This window comes from Tiliqua scincoides, chromosome 4, assembly GCF_035046505.1.
Source record: "Tiliqua scincoides isolate rTilSci1 chromosome 4, rTilSci1.hap2, whole genome shotgun sequence".
Classification (NCBI taxonomy): Eukaryota; Metazoa; Chordata; class Lepidosauria; order Squamata; family Scincidae; genus Tiliqua; species Tiliqua scincoides.
In genome coordinates this window covers 43,738,159-43,760,617 of record NC_089824.1, presented here as the reverse complement: position 1 = coordinate 43,760,617, position 22,459 = coordinate 43,738,159, and the positions used below count along the sequence as shown (strand labels likewise).

General features: G+C 40.8%; 1 protein-coding gene across 5 annotated transcripts in view; it reads left to right on the top strand.

The window, feature by feature from the left end:
- Positions 1–17,800, top strand: part of FAM110B (family with sequence similarity 110 member B) — a 101,974-nt gene extending 84,174 nt beyond the window's left edge. For all 5 annotated transcript variants that reach the window (XM_066624993.1, XM_066624994.1, XM_066624992.1 and 2 more), the window contains one exon: positions 14,873–17,800. In XM_066624993.1, the coding sequence (XP_066481090.1) occupies positions 15,202–16,314 (1,113 nt within the window). In that variant the 5' untranslated portion in view covers positions 14,873–15,201 and the 3' untranslated portion in view covers positions 16,315–17,800. The remainder of the gene's footprint in view (positions 1–14,872) is intronic.
- Positions 17,801–22,459: the final 4,659 nt, after the last annotated feature.

The following is a 22,459-nucleotide window of genomic DNA, read 5'->3' as shown; positions in this document are numbered from 1 at the left end:
CATTAAAATATGCACGTTTTTCTGTAGGAAAAGTGCCCCCATGGAATTTATATAGTTTGCCAAATCCGGTGATTTGCTGGTGAGGCAACCTTTCTCCTCAGAACACATTTCTCTTTCCAATAAGTTTCTGTTCCATGTGACTTTCCTCCAGAGGGAAAAATCCAGAATTTTAGTTCCTCCATACAAATAATCCCTAGTAAATTGTGCATATGAAGTATGCAGCAAACACTAATAAGATATTTATAAAATAAAGCACAAGAACATTATAGTTGCAAAGACTTGAGAGAGTTTTCTTTCAGTTAGGTATGGTGTGAAATTTTTGAATGGGAGGAAATTTGACACAATTGCGATGTGATGACTTTGATGAAAACTTGGTTCACCTTTTAAAATTCTGCATTCTGAAGGGGAAATGTGGAGTAGATCAAAATAGTACTTATTTTAAAGGGTGGTCCAACCTATAGGTTAATAGAACTAAGTCATCACTCATAATTAAAACCTCTGGGTATACTGGCCATAAAATTTCAAAACTAGTTTTGTTTGATGAATTAAAAGCAACGTTTTGTCTTATAATCACTGTAGACCTCATCAGGCATTGTAGGACAGCAACTGTAGGACAAAACATTGCTTTTAATTCATCAAACAAAACTAGTTGCTTTGGAATTTTATGACTGGTATACCCTCAGATTTTACCTATGTGTGCTGTTGCCTCCGGTGATGATAATCTGAGAATTTATATAGACTCAAGTCATTTCACCCATCCATTAAATAGACTACAGCAGGATTGAGAATACCTCAGTTTTTTTGGTTGTTTGCTACTTACTCCCTTGGCATTGAAAAGAACATGACACTAAGTTCTTTGAACTCTATGATGAACCTTGCATTCTTTTCAGTCCTCTGCTTTTCTTCCTGTGAGTGCTTTCTGTTTCCATTTTCCAGTTAGCAAAGAGCCAACCAGACCCAGAAACAGCAATAGAGGGAGGCAGAAATCGCAAGCAAATAAGTCTATTGCATGATGGGGTGTGTTTTTAAACTGCATTTTGCAGGGTTCTCTTTTATCTGTGGTTCCATATCCACAGGGGTTAGCAGTAGTAACACATTTATTTTATGGATTTTGTGCACTATTGAAATATGATGTAGACACTAACGTAGATTAAAAGAGGCTTACCCAGTACCGTCAACTGTATACCAGGACTTGCGGTGAAGATGTACACTCTATTAATTCCATTTCAGCTAATAAGGAGAGTTCACTCATTTCAATGGACCCCAGGATGTAAATTCTCTTAAGACTGAAAAGAGGAAAAAGTATGAAAAAACTTGCCATTGCTCATCATGTCTTCCATCCATTAATGTAGTTTCCTCACTCCATTCAATTGCATTCTTTCCAGTTGTCTGGGTGGTGTGGTTGCGCACATGGTCCTCAGGCATACACCGGCTAGTCTGGTTGTAAAATCTATCTCAGAATTGTAAGAATGCCAATTATTTTGACATCCACTTTCCCAACACCACCTGGATTTACAAACCAAACCAAGTTGTAACTCTCATCATTATCAGATGTGCTTGGTAGGAAATACAGACATCGGTACAGACACTAACTTCATAAAAAGGCAATGTCAGAAGCAAAACACTAGATCTTTTGGCTTTGTAAGGAGTGATAAGATGTAATAGTATGCACTTTACTAGAATTTACTTTACTAGAAATAAGGGGTAAAAATCTGGAAACTCTGAGATTTTAACCCACATTGCTCTACACAAAGTCCCCCAACTTACATACTAGGTAGGCTCCAGGAGTCTGTATATATGTTGCCATTTATGTAGCTTGAAACATCCAGATCTTGCAGCCCAGTGTTATCACACCTACTCAAAAGCACAGTCAATGTATTGCACCAGTGTAAAAGTCATCTGTAACTTGAATGTCCATAGCTCAGGCAGCCAGTGTATTTGTAGATTGACATTTACATAAATTAAAAGAGGCTTACTCAGTATTGTCTACTGGATAATACAGCTGAATAATAATTGAAATGGACAATCATTTTTAGAGTGAATCTTTCTGTCCTCTGTAAGAGAATATCGAAAACTTTATAAGGAAGTCTGGGAACAATCAGTACAAAATATTTAAACCTACCCAAGTACAGATGGGCTCATATAATGCAGTACTAGGAAGGATTGTATGGATTGTAAGAATTGAAATATTGACTGTTTCATAAATCCAGCAGAGTAAAAGCAATGCACATGGAAGTTTGCCATCTGGGAAAAAGCTGCACCCAATCAAGCCAAATTTTCTCCAAAAAAGTGAAAAAATTCATGATACAGTCAAAATTGGAGAAAGTTAATGAGGAATTGAACGAACATTATGGTTATCATATAAGCCCATTAAGCATAAGTGGATAAATTTATGCAGAAACCAAGAGGAATTCAAAGTTCATTAACCGGGGGAGAAGTATAGTAAAAAAAGAAGAAATAATTATTAACAGATAACACGTTGGAAGAGGGCAGCCTATGAAAAAAACAAAACGGCAGTTCTGTAGATCAGAACAGGTAGTGAGTTTGGAAAGGGAGCAATAGAATAAAAGCACTACCCTGTTTTGCTAATTAAAACCTATTAAGGAGCACACTGTATTCTTTTTTGTTTATTTACACAAACATGTTACTTATTTTCAGCAGGAAGGGGATGGAGAACCTTTTAAGCAATAGTATCCTTTGGTAGTGTTTTTGGAAATTGTCTTTTTTGTTTCAAAAGAGCTGCTGTTCCAAGGGCACAGGGATCTGGCAGGGAATGAGTGAACTGTAAGGTTTGGTAGGCAATTAAGTAGAGCACGAAGTAGAAGTTGAATGTCAGCACTTTAGTCAGTGCATTAAGCACAATCCTATACTTTACTCAGAAGCACTTTGGTCAGTGAGGTAAGCACAATCCTATGGTTCTGACTTTTTTGTATATACATTGCTTATTGTTTACTAATGTTTTTGTTATGTATGCATATTTTGCCCTTTTTGATTGTATGAACTTTTGTTGTTGTTCAAGAATAAAGGAGAAAAAAATACTCAGAAGTAAGTCCCGTTGTATTATGTGGGACTTACTCTCTGGAAAATGCGCACAGGATTGCAGCCTAAAGTAACTGGTAATGAGACTAGGATCACTAGAGGTAAGGAAATGTCTGGGCTGAGTTGATGCAACTCATTCAGCTGTAAGGGATTGCACTGCATTCAGTGGTGTAGCTAGAGGGGGTGCCAAGCACTACGTTTTGCAGGGAACCTCACTGCAGCATGCTAGGGGCACAGCCCCCTCCCCCTTGGAGTCATTCCAGGCAGTAGGAGCAAAATGGAGGCCTTCCTTTTGCTCCCACCACCTTGAATGGTTCCAAAGGGGAGGGAGAGGGGCCCCTTGCACGCTGCAGTGAGGATCCCTGCAAAACTTAGTGCTGGGCACCCCCTCTAGCTATGCCACTAATTGCATTGCAGTTGCTTCAGATTTTTCTTTCTCTTTTGTAAAATATCCGTAGCAAAATAATCCAGAGTGTCTTCCCTATCCTTGGGGTTCTAGGACTCCTCTACTGATGAGGAAGGCTGTCAGTCCAGTTCCTGCACCATCGTGGAAATGAAGCTTCAAGGATGCAGAGAGAGTGATAAGCTGTATTGGCAATTGTGAAACAAACTGTATAGTGAGAAGAAAATAGCTGAATTCACCTGTGAGCTGGCGTTGCATTTCCTAGTAGTTGGTTCTATTCTGTCGTATCAATAGGTCTATGTTTCTACACCCTGTACATTTCAGTTCTGCCAGTAAACTATGTCTGCACCGGATATAGGTTAGGGTAATGGTTGTTTGTTTTTACCATTTGCAGATGCTTTTGGTCACAAGCAATGAGGCAAGTTTGAACAGCAATCCAGCTGAGTCTTAGCCATTTAGCATCAGTTGCTGTGCTGTACCAAAATTCCTTCTGTCATCAGAAGAAGCTATTGTGATTATTGCTTTCCATGTAAAAACCTGGAGCAGTTAAATATAGCAACACAGCATATAGTCCCCAAGGTTTCTATTCTTAGCATGAGAGTAGAAAAGAAGCTGCTGTCATATGCTTATTTTGTAGTCCCAGCTCGTTTTGTAATCTCTAAAACCAGAAATGAGGAATGTGTTTAATGAATTGTGTTAAGTATTTCTAGCACTTGATACTGTAAGAAAAAAGTAATTAAAAATTATCATAAGACTTCAGTTGTACAGGGATATCTTGACAATCTCCATTATTGAAAAGTAGGAGATAAATTGACAAGTTTAATAATTGTGATATGTAAAAAAAAAAATTTTTTTAAAGCAAGCCCAAAGTTTGAAGCATCCATGTTTATAAAATTGTTGTTGGCAACCTTCAGTCTCGAAAGACTATGGTATTGCGCTCTGAATGGTGGTTCTGGAACAGCGTCTCTTGTGGCTGAAAAGGCCAATTCGGGAGTGACAATCCCACACCGGGAGCAAGTGCAGTCTGTCCCTGGTATAAATGAAGGGTGGGGTTATGGTCTGACATAATCTAACATAAACTGTAACTGCGGAGTCTCCGATTCAAATTTCCACTCAGGCCTTCAGCCAGTAAGTCACTCTCTGTCCATCCAACCCAGGGGTGTCAAACTCTTATTCATACAGAAGGCTGAATAGCATTTATGAGGCCAATGGAGGGGTCGGAAGTGGCATCATTAAGCAGATGATGGCCAGAAATAACCCTTTCATTCTCACATAGAAACTCATTAGCTCCAAATAACAGCAGGGAAAATATGCAAATCTTGATGCTGTTTTCAAGATATGGAAGAGTATCAGGTGGGCTGTGTTTTCAGCAGTGCCTTTTCTGCCAAGGTGTCACTTTGTAGTTAAGCAAAAAGGTGTGCTGCAAGGTTATTCTTCTGCAGAAGTGGCAAAGCTGAAAGGGCAGCCTTTCCACTCTCTCAGCATCATCTCACTCTCTCATTCCTCTTGGTCTACTCCTTTCCCCTTAGTGTTCCTTGTCTTTTGAGGCCTCCTCCTTTATCTCCCAAACAGAGCTTCTGCAATAGCAGGGCTGCTGAAAAGGTGGCACTGGGAAACCCCAATTATCACATCAACCAGATAAAGAGCTTCCATGGGCCATCTCTGTCCATATGCTTGACGCTCTTGATCTTACTGCTTCACGCTGTCAGTAGGATATAATGGGAGAAAATGGAACCAAGAAAGATGATTTGCTAGGCCAAAAGCAGCTCATAACCACAGCTCCTGTACAAACCAGCATGGGCTTGAGAGTCCTTATAAGGGCAGCTACTCCTTTCCCAGGGACTATTAAAGATCTGCATATCCTAACAGGAAGAAAGAAGAAGAGGTGCCCACACCCAACTCATAACTTCAGTCCTGATAGAGGCCAGTACTAGCCTGAATTTTATTATTACATTTTACTTTGAAAATGTTGCATTCACACTTACTTGGGAGTAAGTCCCACTGAACATAGTAGGATTTCTGAATAAATATGCATAGAACAGCACTGTAATTTTTTTTAAAATCTGACCCAATTCTGCAACCTACTTCCAAATGAAAATAAAAGGTTGTCACATTTGGTCGGGAGACACAGCAGATAATCCAAAGTTTCTTTAGCCATCCACTACCCAGACTTCTATCAGTTCTCTGTTTCCTTTATGTGGAAAGGAAGTTGAGTGTTGGGAGAGTTAAGACAGACAGAAGAAAATATTTCTTTACCCAGTGTGTAATTAATTTGTGGAACTCTTTGCCAAAGTGATGGCATCTTGCCTGGATGCCTTTAAGAGGGGATTGGACACATTTCTGAAGGAAAAGTTCATTACGGGTTACAAGTCATAGTAGGTATGTGTAAGCTCTTGGTTTTAGAGGCAGGCTGCCTCTGATTGCCAGATGCAGGGGAGGGCACCAGGACGCAGGTTGTGTCTGTTGTCTTGTGTGCTCCCTGGAGCATATGGTGGGCCACTGTGAGATACAGGAAGCTGGACTAGATGGGCCTTTGACCTGACCCAGCAGGGCTGTTCTTATGTTCTTACAAATTTGTATTGCACAGTGACCTGCCATGGTCAAAACTTTTGATTGTGGGACACTCACTTGTTACATCTACTCGTAATCACTATGTGCTTTGTTGAATTTCTGATCATGGAAGTCCAAGGATGGATACAAATGATCTAAATTGCTCTTCGTATCCCATGGATGAATACGAAGTATGGATATCCTCTGGCTTCAACATTGTCAACTTCTTCCAGACTCTGTGCAGACCAAGTGAACGGTTTCTGGTGTTTCAAGAGCCCTTGTGCAGATGCTGTTTCTTCAGCCTGCAAAAATCTAGGCAAATGGCAAAACACAATAGGAGCCTGGCTCACTGCCCAGAATCTGCTTTTAACCATCTCAAAGGTCTCTCTCTCTCTCTCTCTCTCTCTCTCTCTCTCTCTCTCTCTCTAGCTTGAGCCACACTGTCTGGTAGGGGAGATACCCAACATTTTCACTCTAAGAGCTAAATGGCCAATTTCCTTAGAACACTTTCACGTTGGCATTTCTGACATCCAGCAAATCACACCTTACAAATGCTTGCAAATAAATAATTCCTCCCCACCCTCCAATTGGTCAATAGACAGGAGAGAAAAACAATGGTCATAGTCCTCAGTGTTGTTTTGTTGAACAAAACATTACAATGGCATATTTTAGGATTATAGAGGCAAGACTGGTTTTAAAATACAAAGTAAAATGTTGGCAGTGCCCATGTCAAGCAGTCTCAATTTTGTAAAGTTATTTCTTCATTCTCTACTCCCAGACCGCTGGCGTTTTTACTTACACCCTAACATTATGTAGCTAATTGTAAATCATCTTGGAATTAATTTTGGTGACTGGAACATGACTTTTAGAAAAATCCTTTTTTTCTTTATGTGGTTTCATCAAGCATTACCATATCAGAGGAATTCTTGTATCTTCTTCACTCTTTTTTGTTTGCAGTGCAGAAGCAGAATAGAATTCTTTTGATTTTCATCGCCCTTGATTAAAATCAGAATAAAAAATCCAAATATGTGCAAGGAATGTATTATCACTCCAAAGGCTACCTTTAGGCCAATATTTTGTTTTAGGCTTTCTTAACAGGAAACTGCAGTGAAATCAATACGAGTGACTGATTCTAGTTCACAGAACATGGGGCCAGTTCAGCCAGCATTCCTGATCTCAAACCAACCTTACACGATAATGGATGAACATGCATACTCATGCTCCATGCGCACTCCCTTCCTGGTTTGTTCAGCGCAAGTAGAAAAACAATATAGATGATCTGCTCTCCATGTGATTAGGACAACTGCACAGGGTAGGATAAATATGGAGCATGAAAGTGCACATCCATCATCACATAGGGCCATTTTGAGAGTGGGAGTATTGTCCAAACCAGTGAATATTTTGCAACTAACATGCAAGTGAATGAGCTGCATGTCAGGTAACTCCAGTTTCTTAAAAATGCAGATGATAAATCTTCCATTCACACTATCTTGACTCTTGACAGGTCCCATTTCTTTTTTCAGACTCCTCCCAGATTGTAGAGTCAGACTCCCTTTGGTGCTTTCGTTTTGCAAGATGACAGGCCAGCATCCAGAATAATTAGTCAAATTGCATGCAAAGAAATACTGAAAAGAGTTTTTACAGTTAGAATGTGCAAATTCCAATTGAAAATCCTGATGGGTCAAACATTGAGCAAGGTATTTAACCATTTTCCCGTACCGGCTCTGGCACATGATGTGGAATGTTGGCTTAGGCTCACCTTGTCAAAAATTGAATTGTTCAGTTAATCCTTAGTGTTTGCATCACTCTAACATAGCCAAAAGGTACATGTTGCATACGCTCAAGCTGTAGGGTGGGGTTGGATGGTGCACCACTCCACATAGAGCATTGCTTTGTTGTCTCATCCCCACATCCCAGGGTTAGATTGGTGGGTGGGACAGGGGTTTTACTTTGTGACATTGTTCCATTGACAGCTTCCATTGTTGAAGAATGAAAGGTGTTTTTTTAACTATTTTGTCTAGTTTCAAGAAGAGAAATAATTATGATTTTAAAAATCTCTCACATTTGGCACTTTCTCTTCCAGTGCTTGGTTGCTTTTTTTTCTTTTTTCTTTTTTTTTTTGCTTTTGAAATCTGTTTTTCCCCCTCAAACTAGAACCAAAAATCACAAATGGAAAACAAGCACAAATTTTGTATACTTGTATGGCATTAGTTTTTTATTTGTTTTGTTTACATTGGTTGGTAATATAAAATTAGGCTGCATCATATCTTTTTTCAGGGTGCTTGGAGAATTCTACTATAATAGTCCCCAGAGAAGTAGCAAATAGTAGTTAGAACACTGTGGGCACAATCCTAACCCCTTATGTCAGTGCTTTCCAGCACTGACATAAGGGCAATGCAGCTCTGAGGTAAGGGAACAAACATTCTCTTACTTTGAGGAGGCCTCTGTGAGTGACATCCAACTGCAGGATGCAGCACATGTCCCATTGGCACCGCTATGCCAGTGCTGGAAAGCACTGACATAAGGGGTTAGGATTGCACCCTGTGTGTGAACTTAAAAGAACGTTCTGGTGAGTTTATGAAGTACAAGAGAGAGGAAGGAGGAAAGACAATAAATGGGAACCTCCTCTCTTGTAATTATTGCAGAGAGAGGCTGGCTCTCTTAAGAAACAAACAAGAGGTTGGGGGGTATAGGGTCTATAAATTAGTTTTTGACAAATTTGCTTTGGATCTAGGAACCAATCTAAACACTTAGGAGGCAGACAAATTTTGCAGCTTTCAGTGTTTTATGTTTTAACGCTAGCAAAAAAAAAAAATCTCATGTGCTGCTAATGTATAAATTAGATTTGACATATAAGTATGCATTTTAATAGTGCGTTTCAAACTCATGTGGTGATAGGAAAACATCACAAATGTCAACATGACAGCAAAAAGATCTAAAAGCTTTGATCCAAAAGAACATAAAGAAGTTGCATCAAGAAAAACTTATTTTGAAGTTAACATTCATGGCACTGTGGCTGCAGTCTTATACACGCTTGTCTGGGAGTAAGTCCCACTGTACTGAGTGGGCTTTCTTCTGAGTAGACATGGGCTGTAGAACCAGCACATGCCCTTCTCTAGCATGGGTGGGGGAGGAGAGACATATGCGTGCCTAGAGCACCTGTGGGTGGAAGAGAAAGTGAGAGTATGTGATCTGTGTGAAAGTCCTGAGTGCGCAAGAGATGCTCTCTCCACGAGTCTCCTCTCCCTCCAGTGACCTATGGCTTCTTCCACACCTGTTCACAGCCCAGTAATATTTGCTGCCACTGCTTCTAAATCCATCCATTCCAGCAATGATGCAGTGGTTGTCAAGCGTTACAGCAACATCTGCCCTTCAGCTGAAGCCATTCCCTTGATATCAGGAACAAATTTTGACTTACCATGGCAACCTGAATTCGTAAATATTTTAAATTTTTGGTTTGTCAGCTATGAACTTTTACGAATCACTGTTCAGAAAATAGGATTATATTTAACTGATTTACAGTGCAGTCCTATCTTGCGCTGGAACAGGCAGGCCAGGAGGGGCCAGAAGATTGGGACTAGAATCGGCTCAGCCGGAGGCCAGGGGAAACTCTTCCCCTTACCCCCAGGTAAGCCATCACAGTTCCAATGGGTCTCCTCGGACCTGTGTCACCTCAGAAGGTGACACAAGTCCAAGGAGGATAGAGCGGTTTGGAGCCGCTCCGCACTACTAGGGAAACGGGATTGGGATCTGGCATAACTGCTGGTCTCATATCATGCAAGTTTATGCTGTGGGCGTTTCTAGTGAATTCTTTGTATGACTCTCAACTGCCCATGTCTGATGCAATTCATAAACTGACATGCTTTGTTCCTGCCCCACCCCAATAGCTAAACTCATGCAGCACTCTGAGTAGGACCTTTTCAGTAGCATCTGGCAGCACATAACTGCATCTGGTTCGTAGACGTGTTATCTCAGACTCGGTCCCAGGTAGGTAGGAAAGAATGCCAGATAGCTCCTGTCGGTCAATGTCGGTAATGCTGAGCAAAATGATCCAATGGCCTTACTCAGTGTGGAGCAGCTTTCTCTGTTTCAGTTATAGAATATCTCCCATCTTTAGGGAGACAAGCCAATCTATCAAATTCAGCTTTAGGGTTCTTGAAGGCTTTTTGTTTTTGCAAACTTTTTTGAAGGGGGAATTCACACAGGAGAGGGCAGGAGCTTATATGAGTTGCATCCACACTAGACTTACACAAGTAGGTAGTGCGCCAGTGCTCTATATTTTGTTCAGTAACTGATTCCAGACCTTCTGTTACTGAAAGAAGAATATATAGGGCTGGAGTTGATCAGTCAGATTTTTGGCAGCCCAACTAGCTGGCCCTTGAAGCCCCCTCTATGTAGGCAATGGCCGCCCAGGTTGTGCAGCTGAGCAATGTGTGTCGTCTCTGCCCTCCCCAACTGCAGTTTGGCTTCCTGAAAGGCCTCTGTGAAGATGTAGGGGTCTCTGAATCAGAATTTCCCTCTGTCCAGTGTTTTGTTTTTTAGACTGACTAGTGTCTAGTGTTTGTGGCAAAATGAAAAGTGAGCAACAACAACAAATATTACTGAGCCAACTGTGGGGGGAATGTTAACATAATAGATGGGCATTGCAGGTAAATATGTTATGGAGGCAACTGTTGTCTTGTAATGGCAAGGGTGAAGTTGACGTATAGTGACATATAGTGAAGTTGACCCAGACCCACAATAAAGGAAAGATGCAGTTTAGGGTTCAAAGAAATGCAGCAGCAGTTTACCATCACCCTGAGTTGGAGATGATGGCACTTGTGGTTTTACTACTACTGTATTCTGCCACTTCTCACTGGAGCGGACTGTATTGCATAAAGCTTTCTATGTTTTTACACATTTGTGCGATCTTTCTGGTCAACAGACCTCCTTGACCAGCAGAGGTGTACCATGCAGATTCCTTCATCATTCCCACCATCCAGTTCTGTTTACCTGAGATGGAAGGACAAGTAGACTCAGTTTGAGGTTTATGTCTGTCTCCTTCACAGACAGTGCCACATCTTCTAGCACAGTTTTGATTTAGATTCTGTTTTCATTAACTGGATCTCTCCTTCCAGACTAACATGGATAAGGGACACTGGGTCTTAAGGGTTGCCATAAGTAGTTGCAGTTTGCCACAAGAGCAAAGATAGAGAATATAATCCTCAACTGATCTAAGAAGAGGGTTGGTTTGGTCATAGCCTTCTTCTACTGTTTGTTTTGAGTGTCCATTCCAGAGTCTCAACAAATTTATAAAAGACAATTGAAAAATACAGTATTTGCACACTTGGAAAATTAACAGACCATACTCTACAGTCTTCTGTGTACTTTGATTGGCTAGTCAGCACTCTTTAGTTGCAAAACAACAATGAATCGTCCTTTCACATAATTAGTCTGGTAATGGTAATGCACATTAAAGAACTCAGTCTATGTTCCTAATATCACTAAACGATATTTAATTCTGGCTTTATTGCAGTATTTATTTCTGCAGTTACTGATGAAGTATGACAAACCTTTCTCGCTCTATGAAGGGTAGTATAAAGAGCATTTATGGAGTTTGATACTAAAAAGTAGATTATACTGAGAGAGATCTTAAGAATTCATAATTTGTGTGAATTACTGACATCTTAGTTTTATAGCAAGGGATAATAAATATTTTAATATTTTGAGGCATATGTTGTAAATGCCCTTTTAAAAAGAGAGCCAGTAGCTTGCAGTTTGGCACACAGTAGTTGCCAGATGCATTTAATAAAATGCTGTCAAATTATGTTTTTTAAAGTGCCCATACTGATGAAATATTTGGATTATTAAAAGGAAACTTAGTTCCATTTGTACCAAGACCTTCCCTTTTAGCAAATAATTACACTGCTTGGGTGAATGTTGTGTGTGTTTTTTGTACATACTTGAGGTTTATATTTGCCCCATGGTAACCAAATGTTTCAGTGGAATGCCTTGACAAAAAATGTTTTGAAGCTTCTTTGCTTACTTTTTATGAAACCATGTCACTTCATTTAGAGTTTTTCTATATAATTTGAAGGAAAGAAACAACCCAAGCCAGAATCTCATGTGTGCTGGTATGTGCACATGGATGCATGTGTTGGGGAGGACACCTCCATGCGCAAAGTGGGAGGTAACTTTATCCATAAGAGTTACATTTTTGGACTGCTTATGTTGTGTTAGATTCATGATGTACTGATATCTGTTAGCAAGTCACCTTTTTTCTGGAGACCTTTGATAGTCTTTTGAATGCCTTTATTGTACAGTCAGTTCATGTTATCCTCTAGGGTTAGGTTGGAAACCTTTATGGATACTGAATTAGCAGATACTGAATCATTGAGACTGTGGAGAAAATGGGGTTAGGATCCAAGGGACCCTCTTCATTATACACTCTATGAACTTTTTAAATCTGAAAACTGTGGGGCTGGGTGATAGTGAGGGCTCATCTACATCTCCAACATCTGATGCTTCCTCTTCCATACTGGATTTCCCTCAATACATTGAAAGTTGTGGTGATAGCATTTTCTCAGTGCTGGCTATCCTGGAACTGGTTGAAGGTTGCTTGCCCAACAACAAGGCCTCAGAGTTCAGTAGGTGTGGAGGGGGTTGCATCACCCGTCCTCCTCCTCCACCTGTCTTTTGGTTCCTTCCCTTAGCTTGCCCCAGCCCCAGAGTAACCCTCAGATAGCCTTCCAGTGACCTCTCATCATGGACCTCTCAGCATTGCCAGGATTGTGCAGGTTCAGCTGGAGTCTCCGAGATGGTGCCCAGGATAGTGCATGTCTGGAAGTGGACACAAATGTGTCCGGTGATTCTCTCTTGGGCCAATACCAATGCCCATTTGATACTGGGGCACCTCCCTTATGAGGAAAGGCTACAGCATTTGGGGCTTTTCAGTTTGGAAAAGAGGCACCTGAGGGGGGGCATGATTGAGACGAACAAAATTATGTAGGGGATGGACAGAGTGGATAGAGAGGCGCTCTTTTCCCTCTCACGACACCAGAACCAAGGGACATCCACGAAAGATGAGTATTGGGAGAGTTAGGACAGACAGAAGAAAATATTTCTTTACCCAGCATGTAATTAGTTTGTGGAACTCTTTGCACAGGAAGTAGTGATGGCATCTTGCCTGGTTGCTTTTAAGAGGGAATTGGACAAATTTCTGGAGGAAAAGTTCATTACAGGTTACAGGTCATAGTAGGTATGTGCAAGCTCTTGGTTTTAGAGGCAGGCTGCCTCTGATTGCCAGATGCAGGGGAGGGTACTGGGACGCAGATTGTGTCTGTTGTCTTGTGTGCTCCCTGGGACATTTGGTGGGCCACTGTGAGATACAGGGAGCTGAATTAGATGGGCCTTTGGCCTGATCCAGCGGGTCTTATGTGGCACCAGCACATTCATGGATAATGTCCATCAATCACAGACAACAAGAGGTAGATAAGCAAATTTGCAGATAAAGAGAACTTGACTGTATTTTACTGGTATCTGGAATTCAATATGACTGAAATGAAAACCCAGGTAATGAAATAAAAATAATGCATGTGAAATACATTTGTTTGGAAAAGCAATTTTTTTGTCTTCCCTCAAATGTCTCTCGTTGAAGAAATTCTTTAAAATGAATTGTTGGGTTTAATACTTTAGATTGTTGTTGCCAAACAGTAAGTGACAGAGTTGCAAAGGACCATAAATTTGTGCCTGTGTTTCCCTTAGAAAGAAGGTAAATATGGCAAAACAAGTACAAAGAAGTTGAATAGCGAAGACTCTGAGGACTACTTATGAGCCATGACTTTCTTGCTGCTTCCAGCTTTTTTATTCTGTGTTCAGTGTTGTGATTTTTGTTTTACCTTGTGAGCTACCTGGAACTTTCCAATAGTTCATATGATTAGGTGGGATATAAACTACGAAGGTGGGATATCAGTGTCCTCAATAAGGTGGTGGCAGAGACAGCAGGCAAATGTTCACTCAAAAGATGTTCACAAGACTACTCCATATAAATCCCTCCTCAGCCATGAAGCTTCCTGGGTGACTTTGGGCCAGTCACTTTCTCTCAGCCTCACCTACCTCACAGGGTTGTTGTGAGGGCAAAAGGAGGGGAACAGCTGTGTACACCATCCTGAGCTCTTTGGAAGAAGGGTAGTATAAAAATGTGATAAATCAAATAAATATTCATAATTGATTGCGGGGAGTCAGAAAGCACGTGGGGAGAGGGAGAGAGAAAATATGTATCCACATCTGCTCCTGCGGTGGCAAAACATATTGGTAAAAGGAAAACATATTGCTGTTTTAACTCTGTAGAAAATGTATTTAATATCAAATGCATAAATTAAGACCTGTTGTGGGGGAGGGGAAGGCAACACAGACATCGTTTTTGTGTTTTATTTGTGATATGGCAGAGGAGAAGATGGAGTTTTCCCCCTGAGTGAGAGCTACATTTTTCACTCAGTCAGCTTTTACCTTGTTTTAAATGACAGGTGAAAATGTAGGCATAACCTTGAGGCAGCAAGAGACCAGAATGTGTAGTATTTTGTAACCCTAGAGAAGTGTTAACTGTAACCTTTGAAATAATTTTCAGCTCCCATTTTACATTATCAGTAGCTAGCCTCTTTATGAGACTCATAAACACACACCTGCCTGTAATTGTCATGAAAAAGGTTAATGCCGCTTTCCTTACTGTCCTAATAAGGCACGTGCAGTGAGGTAACGGTACAATGGAATGTTTCTGCCAGAGCAGCCACAGCTGTAGTTCAGCCAGCAAATGAAAGGGTGTGGAGAGCACGAAAGCTCTGTTGCTATAGCTGTGATATCATACACTGTTCCTAACATGTGGTTGTTTCTTTTGCATTTCAGATCACTGCTTGTAGTGGAGCACAAAGAAACCGCAGAGACTTCCACAGCCCTCAGCGAGAAGAAAGGAAACCAACAGACCAGGATTAATACCAGCTTGTTTCTGGCGGCCTCTTTCTACAAAGGTTGTCTCGGAGGGAGGGGAGACAAAGCAAAGACACACTGTGATATTATGAAATGAGCTGTGAAATGAAGTGCTGCTGCTGCTGCTAACCCTCCAATTCCAAGATTCACCTGCTATTCATTGTGCTTGATATACATGTTTCTGCACCGTGCATTTAGAAGATCCCGGAAAGGAATTCAAAACGGCTGCTGGGGAAAGGCCACCAAACATGCCTACAGAAACACTACAGACAGGTAGCATGGTCAAACCCGTCAGCCCCGCCGTCACTTTCACCTCGGCAGTTCCTCTCCGCATTTTAAACAAAGGACCGGACTATTTTCGCAGGCAGGCAGAGCCTAATCCCAAAAGACTTAGTGCAGTGGAGAGGCTGGAAGCTGACAAAGCAAAATATGTCAAGAGCCAAGAAGTCATCAATGCCAAACAAGAGCCTGTGAAGCCAGCAGTGCTTCCCAAGCCACCCACCTGCCCCACCGCCAAGCGAGCCTTGGGCAGCCCTACCTTGAAAGTGTTCAACAACAATGCAAAGACTGAGAGCGGTGTCCAGAGAGAGAACCTCAAGCTCGAGATTTTGAAAAACATCATCAATAGCTCAGAGGGCTCCAGCTCAGGTTCAGGCCACAAACATAGTTCACGAAATTGGCCTCCCCACAAATCTGATTCAGGAGATCTAAACCGACACTCATTTGCAGAATCCTTAAAGGTTTACCCCACCCAAGGCCGGAGCAGTCCTCAAGAGAGCAACTCCAGTGTGGGCAGGCGACTACTGGAACAGTCCCCAGAGTCTTTCTTGCACGTTTCCCATAGTTCATCAGACATTAGAAAAGTATCTAGTGGCAAACCCTTAAAAGCAATACCATGTAGTAGTTCAGCTCCACCTCTGCCTCCGAAACCCCGAATTGCCGCTATCACCACTTTGAAATCGCCTGAGATGGACACAGTAGAAACCAGTTGTGGAGTCAGCAGAAGACCTTCCCTACAGCGCTCAAAGTCAGACTTAAGTGACAGATACTTTCGTGTGGATGCAGATGTGGAAAGATTCTTTAACTACTGTGGACTGGATCCTGAAGAGCTTGAAAATCTTGGGATGGAAAATTTTGCAAGGGCTAACTCGGATATTATCTCTCTCAACTTTCGCAGTGCAAGTATGATCAGTTCAGACTGTGAACAGTCTCAGGACAGCAACAGTGACCTTAGAAACGATGACAGTGCCAATGACCGCGTGCCATACGGCATTTCTGCCATTGAAAGAAATGCCAGGATCATCAAGTGGTTATACAGCATCAAGCAAGCTCGAGAGTCACAGAAAGTGTCCCATGTGTGAGCGGATCACTGGGGGACAGGCAAGGACTGTATCTTTGTGAATATTAAGTTGTGAAGGGTTGTGAAGTCTACTTGAAGTCTTAATACACTTCTCAGATCTCTTTTTTGTGTTGCTTGTTGTGCAATGTTTTCAAGTTGCATGCCTGTCAACATGTGAACTGACCTGGCTTCCACTTGAACAATAACTCGCTACAGAGCCTGGCTGAACATACACACATTATCTGTCAAAAGTTTAAGACCAGAATCTAAATAGGGCTTTGTTTATAAACAAATTGTTTACATGAAATGGTTATATGGCTTCTTTTTATTATTTCTGTAGGCCCTTGTGATCCTCCCCCCCCCCCCCAATATCTCACAGGTTATTTTGGTGTGTGTCTTAATCACAAGTATAATTTTTCAATGAAATCTTTTTTGGATTCAGAGAAGAGGGAAAATTGCCAAAATACAATTGTCCTGAAACCTTACCTAGAACAGCATAGTAGCCTGTATAAAGTGGTTGAAAGAATTTTCCGTAAATGAAGATGCACAGTGCAATTCTTCTAAAAACAAGTTGTCCACCTTTTTGAGAAGTGGTCCATTCGGTTGGAGTTTTCTGACTTCACACACTGACACACATGCACACACATGAGTCGTTAGAAAGGTTTCAACCTATATATACTACTCTGGCACACAATTGGTGTATTAAGAAGGTGTACGGCTTGGTTCCACCAATCACAGGTTAGTGAGAAAGAAGCCAAGAAAACGGACAAATGAAAAGCGAGGTAGGATTAAAGGACACTTCCTTGTCTTAAACTTTTGACAGGAATGTTGAGATCCTGTTTGCTGATTTTTGAATGCCTTTAACTAGACAAAGCACATCATGATTACAAGCTCCTGCTGCTGACTACTTTTTTGTCGACCTGTTTGAGCAGTTCATGAACCGAAAAAAAAAAATGGGAGTACACAGCCATATCAGTATAAGAGCCTCTTAATCTGGAAGTTAAACACACTCAATATAGCTGAACTATATCTGAGAAATTGTGATGTTGTTGTCTTAAATATGTTATATCCTTAAGGCTGTGGAAGTTTGTTACAGCTCTAGGAAACTGTAGAAACATGACAGTATGTAGCTTTCTTCCTCTCTTTTTTTCTTTTTCCTTTTTGCCCTCCCTCCTCTCTCTGCCCCCCCCCACAATGTTTAGTGCTGCACGTCAATCTGTTACACATATTTTGACAATCTTGTGTCTTCCCAATGGTTTGACTGTCATGTCAGAGTGACAGTTGTGGTGCATAGCGGAAAAGTTGAAAGTGCAGTGGTCTGCTTCATTATTATCATTATTATTATTATTATTCATGCTTCGAAGTACTTTGCAGCACTATCTTATACTTCATCAGCTAATAGGAAACTTTTTATTGTGTAAATGCTGTAAGACTTTGTACATATTTCAGTTCTTATGAGATCTTTAAAAAAAGAGTGTTATGCTAATAAATAGCTCTTGGTGCAGATACTCGTCCCGTTGTATTTGTAACCTTTTATTTTACAGTGAGTGCAGGAAGGAAATGCAGAACAGAATACAAGAGCAACTCTTGGGCACATGTTTTAACCATATCTGCCCCATGTTGCATATATGCAACAAAGACCAAATGCGTACCTGTGACCTGGGCAAAAATGGGTTAAAGAAAGTGCTTTGCTTTCCATGTTGCTTACAGAACCATCTTTCCTTCTAACAGAATGACCTTAGGCAGGACTGATTTGATCCTAAGAAGGAAAGAAATTAAATCCTGATTGTGGTTTGTGATTGTGCAACACCTGCAGCATGGTGCTGCAGTCATAATCACTATGTAATTTGAAACAGGTGCATACACAGTATCACAGTGGTAGCCACAGGCAAACATATTGAACCCAAGACTTGAATGAACTGCATCCTGCATAATCAGGTAAGTCTATGGCATGGAGAATAGCAGAAGATTTTGAGGTCCAACTGCTAAACTTTTTGCTGGTACTATAGCCAGTACTTATATATAAGTGAAAAGTTGCCAATAAATTTACACATAATTAAAATTTAAAAAAAAACTCTTAGAAAAAGGGGGAGAATTAGTTAAAAGAACAGGGTAATCATGTTAGTTCAGGATTTTTTTTGGAACCACTGTAATGGAATCTCAGATTTTAACAATTACCACAAATTAGGGAAGGTTCAAGCCAGTGTTAAAGCTTGTCAGCACGGTTAATGGGCTGAGTTGAGGATGCTACAGTACATCATGGGGCTGTATTTAACAAGTGGAAGTCTTGTCTGCATGAAAAGAACAATGAGGAGCAAAAACTCTGGCAACACATGTTTTTTTATTATTATTTATAAATTGCTTATCAGCAAAAATAATTCTCAAAGTGGTTTGCATAGTCAAAGGTGTGAAAAGATGATTCCTGTCCCCAAACGGCTCACAATCTAAAAAACACACACAAAGGAGATGCTAGAAATAGCCACTGGGAGGGAAGCTATGCTGGGGTTAAGAGGGTTAGTTCCTCTGCCCCTCCTATAAACATAAGAGAGCAATTACTTTAAAGGGTGTTTTATTGCCTGGTTAGCAGGGACCATGATACTGCACAGCACGTCTCTGCTGTAACAATAATTAACTGTATTTCTTTCCCAGATAAAACACTAAAAATGAAGACAAACTATTCTTGAATAATGAAAATCTGAAATTGCTGATCCTTTTTTTAAAAAAAAAAGCAATTAGTCTCCTAATTGTAACATAACTAATGCAGCGGTTTTAAAAAAGGCATAGGAGGGGATCGTTAGCCTATTATTTTTCCCAGATGTGGGAAAGTGATAGAAAGTGTTATTAAGGGCAAATCAGCATGGTAATTGCAAGATACCTTGCTTTGCCAATCCATCATCAAACAAGTCTGTAAGGGTAATTCAGGATGCATTATATATTTAAACTTTGAAAAAATGTTTGACAAGTTGCTCACCAAAGACTTCTGTGTAAGCTTCACAATGAATAAGAGGATAGGTTCCCATGATAATAACATTCCCCATGTTCAATGAGTGAAAAACCAGACACGGAATATAGGAATAAGCCAAGAAGGAAAGCAAGCAGTAGCATATCCAAGGATTTGTTGTGGTACTGACTCTGCATGGCCTGTGAATTCACCTGAAAAGAGTTCTTTGGCTCATGTTTAAATATCAGGTAGGTTAAGGAAAAGTATCAACTCCACATGTGGCATCAGTGAAAATGGCTAATTCCATGATGGGGATTGTCCCGTCCCCCACCGCAGGATGGCACAGCTCCATCAATGCTGCAAAGTTTGATAAGACTGAGTCCTGAGGGCCCAATTTAGTCCAGCCTTCTAGTGCTGATGCAGCCAGCATCTCCCCCCACGCCACAGGATGCAGCGTATGCCCTGTTGGCATGGCTGCATCAGTGCTGGAAAGCTGGATAGGGTTGGTCCCTATTAATCTTGTTGCATCTGTGCATATGCTGAGGAACGAGAACATGTTTTGTGTTTTCCATACACTTAATCCTTCACCTATATACTGTATGTGTGATTTGTCCTGAATAAATTGTTAACTTGCTTTCTTGAATTCTCTGCTCTCTGCCATGAATTTGACTCCTTTCCAATGGGAATTGATGTTACCTGTTGGTAAAATGGGAAAATGCTTCCAGTGATGCTTAATTTCTTGATCACATAATGCATGTTATCTTGACCCAAGCAATAGCGATCCTGGTTTCTGTGCCGCCTGGGGCCAGGGCCACAAAATACTGCGCGCCCCCCAAGCCTAAAAAAGTCACTTCTGGTTTTCAAAGTAATTTTGAGGGCCAGAGGGCCCTTCTGAGGGCCAGAGAGGCCACGTACAGGCTCCCCAGCCCTCAGTAGACCTTCTGATGACTCCAGAAGGGCTTAAAACATCACTTCCAGTTTTCGTTGAAAATTATGACATTTTTTAGGCCTGCCAGAGCCTTTTTTTTTTAACGCGTTATGCCTTTTTAAGGCCTTCTAAGGTAATGTAAATGGACCTTAAGGGAGAAAAAGGGGCAGTGGGGGGAGAGAGTTGACCCCCCCCCCCAGTATGCCTGTGAACACAAATATGGGGTATGCCTCAATATCTTGGGTGATTTCCTTCTTTCTGAATGTAACACAGTTTTAGTCTGAATTGTGCGGTGGCCTGATCTGTGGCTAGTTTTGCTTAATGGAAGTGAACTTATAAGAGTTAAGCATTGCAAAAGTACACAGTGTTTTCTGAGAACTCCCCGGTGCAAACTTTGCAACTTGTTCAAGTATCAGATTTTTTTAGATTTGGCAACTACCACACCAAGTTTGCACCCACCTACAGCACAATCCTATGCATGTCTACTCAGAAGTAAACTTCATTTAGTTAAGTGGGGCTTACTCCAAGGTAAGTGTATAGGATTCCAGCCCCAGTTGACAGCACATCCTGTTACATGTGTTACATGTGTACGTGTTACATGTGTACTTCCGTAAGTGGCAATTCTAGTTTGTCAGAAAGCATGTCCCCCCATATTTCTAGTGTACTTGCAATGGAGTGTGTCCTTCTGAACTCTTGTTTCAAAATTCTGGAACAAAAAATCAATGATTTCCTGCTTATGCCCAAAGGAGAGATTCCTGAGAAAGTGGAACTGCAGCTGTTCTGTTATCTCATATTTTGCAATGAAATGCTAGCATGAAAATGGAGAGATCATGAAATCTGGAGAGAGAGGAAAAGAAATGATGATGAAAAGCTTGGGATGGAAATTATGAATTTTAGTTTTTTGTGCTAGAGGAGGCTGTGTCTGTGTTGCAAAGGAAACATAGCATCTGATTATCAAGGGCTTTTGAAGGGCAGACAGAAGGAATAATGTGTTTGGCAGGAATTCAACAATCAAGACACATTTAGAAAACACAGCCAATCAGCAGTGTTGCATTTTCCTTTCTCTCCACAGCTTCAACCATCCATAGAGGCTGCACATATTTGATTCAAGTCTCTGCTCATTCAGGGAGAAACAAAGTGCTTAATGCAGCCCTGGGAGAGGAAGTCAAATAAACTCTTCACAGAAGTCTATCACCTGGAAAGCGCCAAGTAGGGGCAGCTGAAGCAGACGCTCTCTGGCCTGAATGTAATGCTGGAACTCTGGGATTCAGACACAATAGCATCATCTTTTAATACATGCACACAAGTAGCATAAACATTAATATAAAGGGGATTAGAAGGCTTGCAATTCTAAATATGTTTACTTAACCTGGGATTTTGCAAAGGCTTAACGTTGCTATAAAAATAGGAATACATGTTAACAAACTCCCTGATAAAGGAGTTTAAGATTACAGCAACTGAATATACACTATTACCTGTTTCGACTATTTGCATTTCTCTGAGTTTACTTATTTTTACAGAAGTATATGTAAATATCATACAAAATATTGTACCACTGAAAAATAAATCACAAAATAAATCAATCTTGTTCTGATAATTTATAAAAAGCCATCTTTTTATAAAGCCTATCAGTTTGATTCTTAAAGGAATAACACTGAGAAATGAAGTAGATAGTGCAATTTCCCAATCTTTTTTTTAAAGCCTGTCTGTTATTGACAGTGGAGCTAGCTTTTCCCAATATTTAGATGTACACATGTTTGTATTTTGCATAGCAGATTCAATATTAGTTTGGGGTCAGCATCCATGCCTTCTTCTCATAGATCATATTGTTAATGATGTCAGGGTCTCTGAGAGGAATTTTATCAGGGGGTACAGAGTTTCATTTGGGCCCCTTTCCTTCTCCATTGGATCATCACGATGATTGAATCATAATTTCTATGAATTACAATATGTAAAACTGCCGACTTACACAAAATGGAAATGCTAGTTTCCACACGATATATACAAACGTTTCCTGAGATCCCAGGAAATTTCCAGCTCCCTTCCTGGCGCTCCCAGGCCCCCTTTTTGACTCAGGTAGGATGTGCCCCCTACACACCGTCTCTCATGGACCCTGGTGAAACTGGAAAATGTAAGATTCCAGAAAATTTTCAGGCCCCTCCTTTGGCTCCTGGCTCCCTTTTTGACCCTGGGAGCAGGTACAATTTACCCCCTGCATCTTTCTCTCATGGCCCCCAAATGATTGCAAGTACTGTATTCCAAAACTCATTTTGGAATAATATTATAGACCAAGAATAT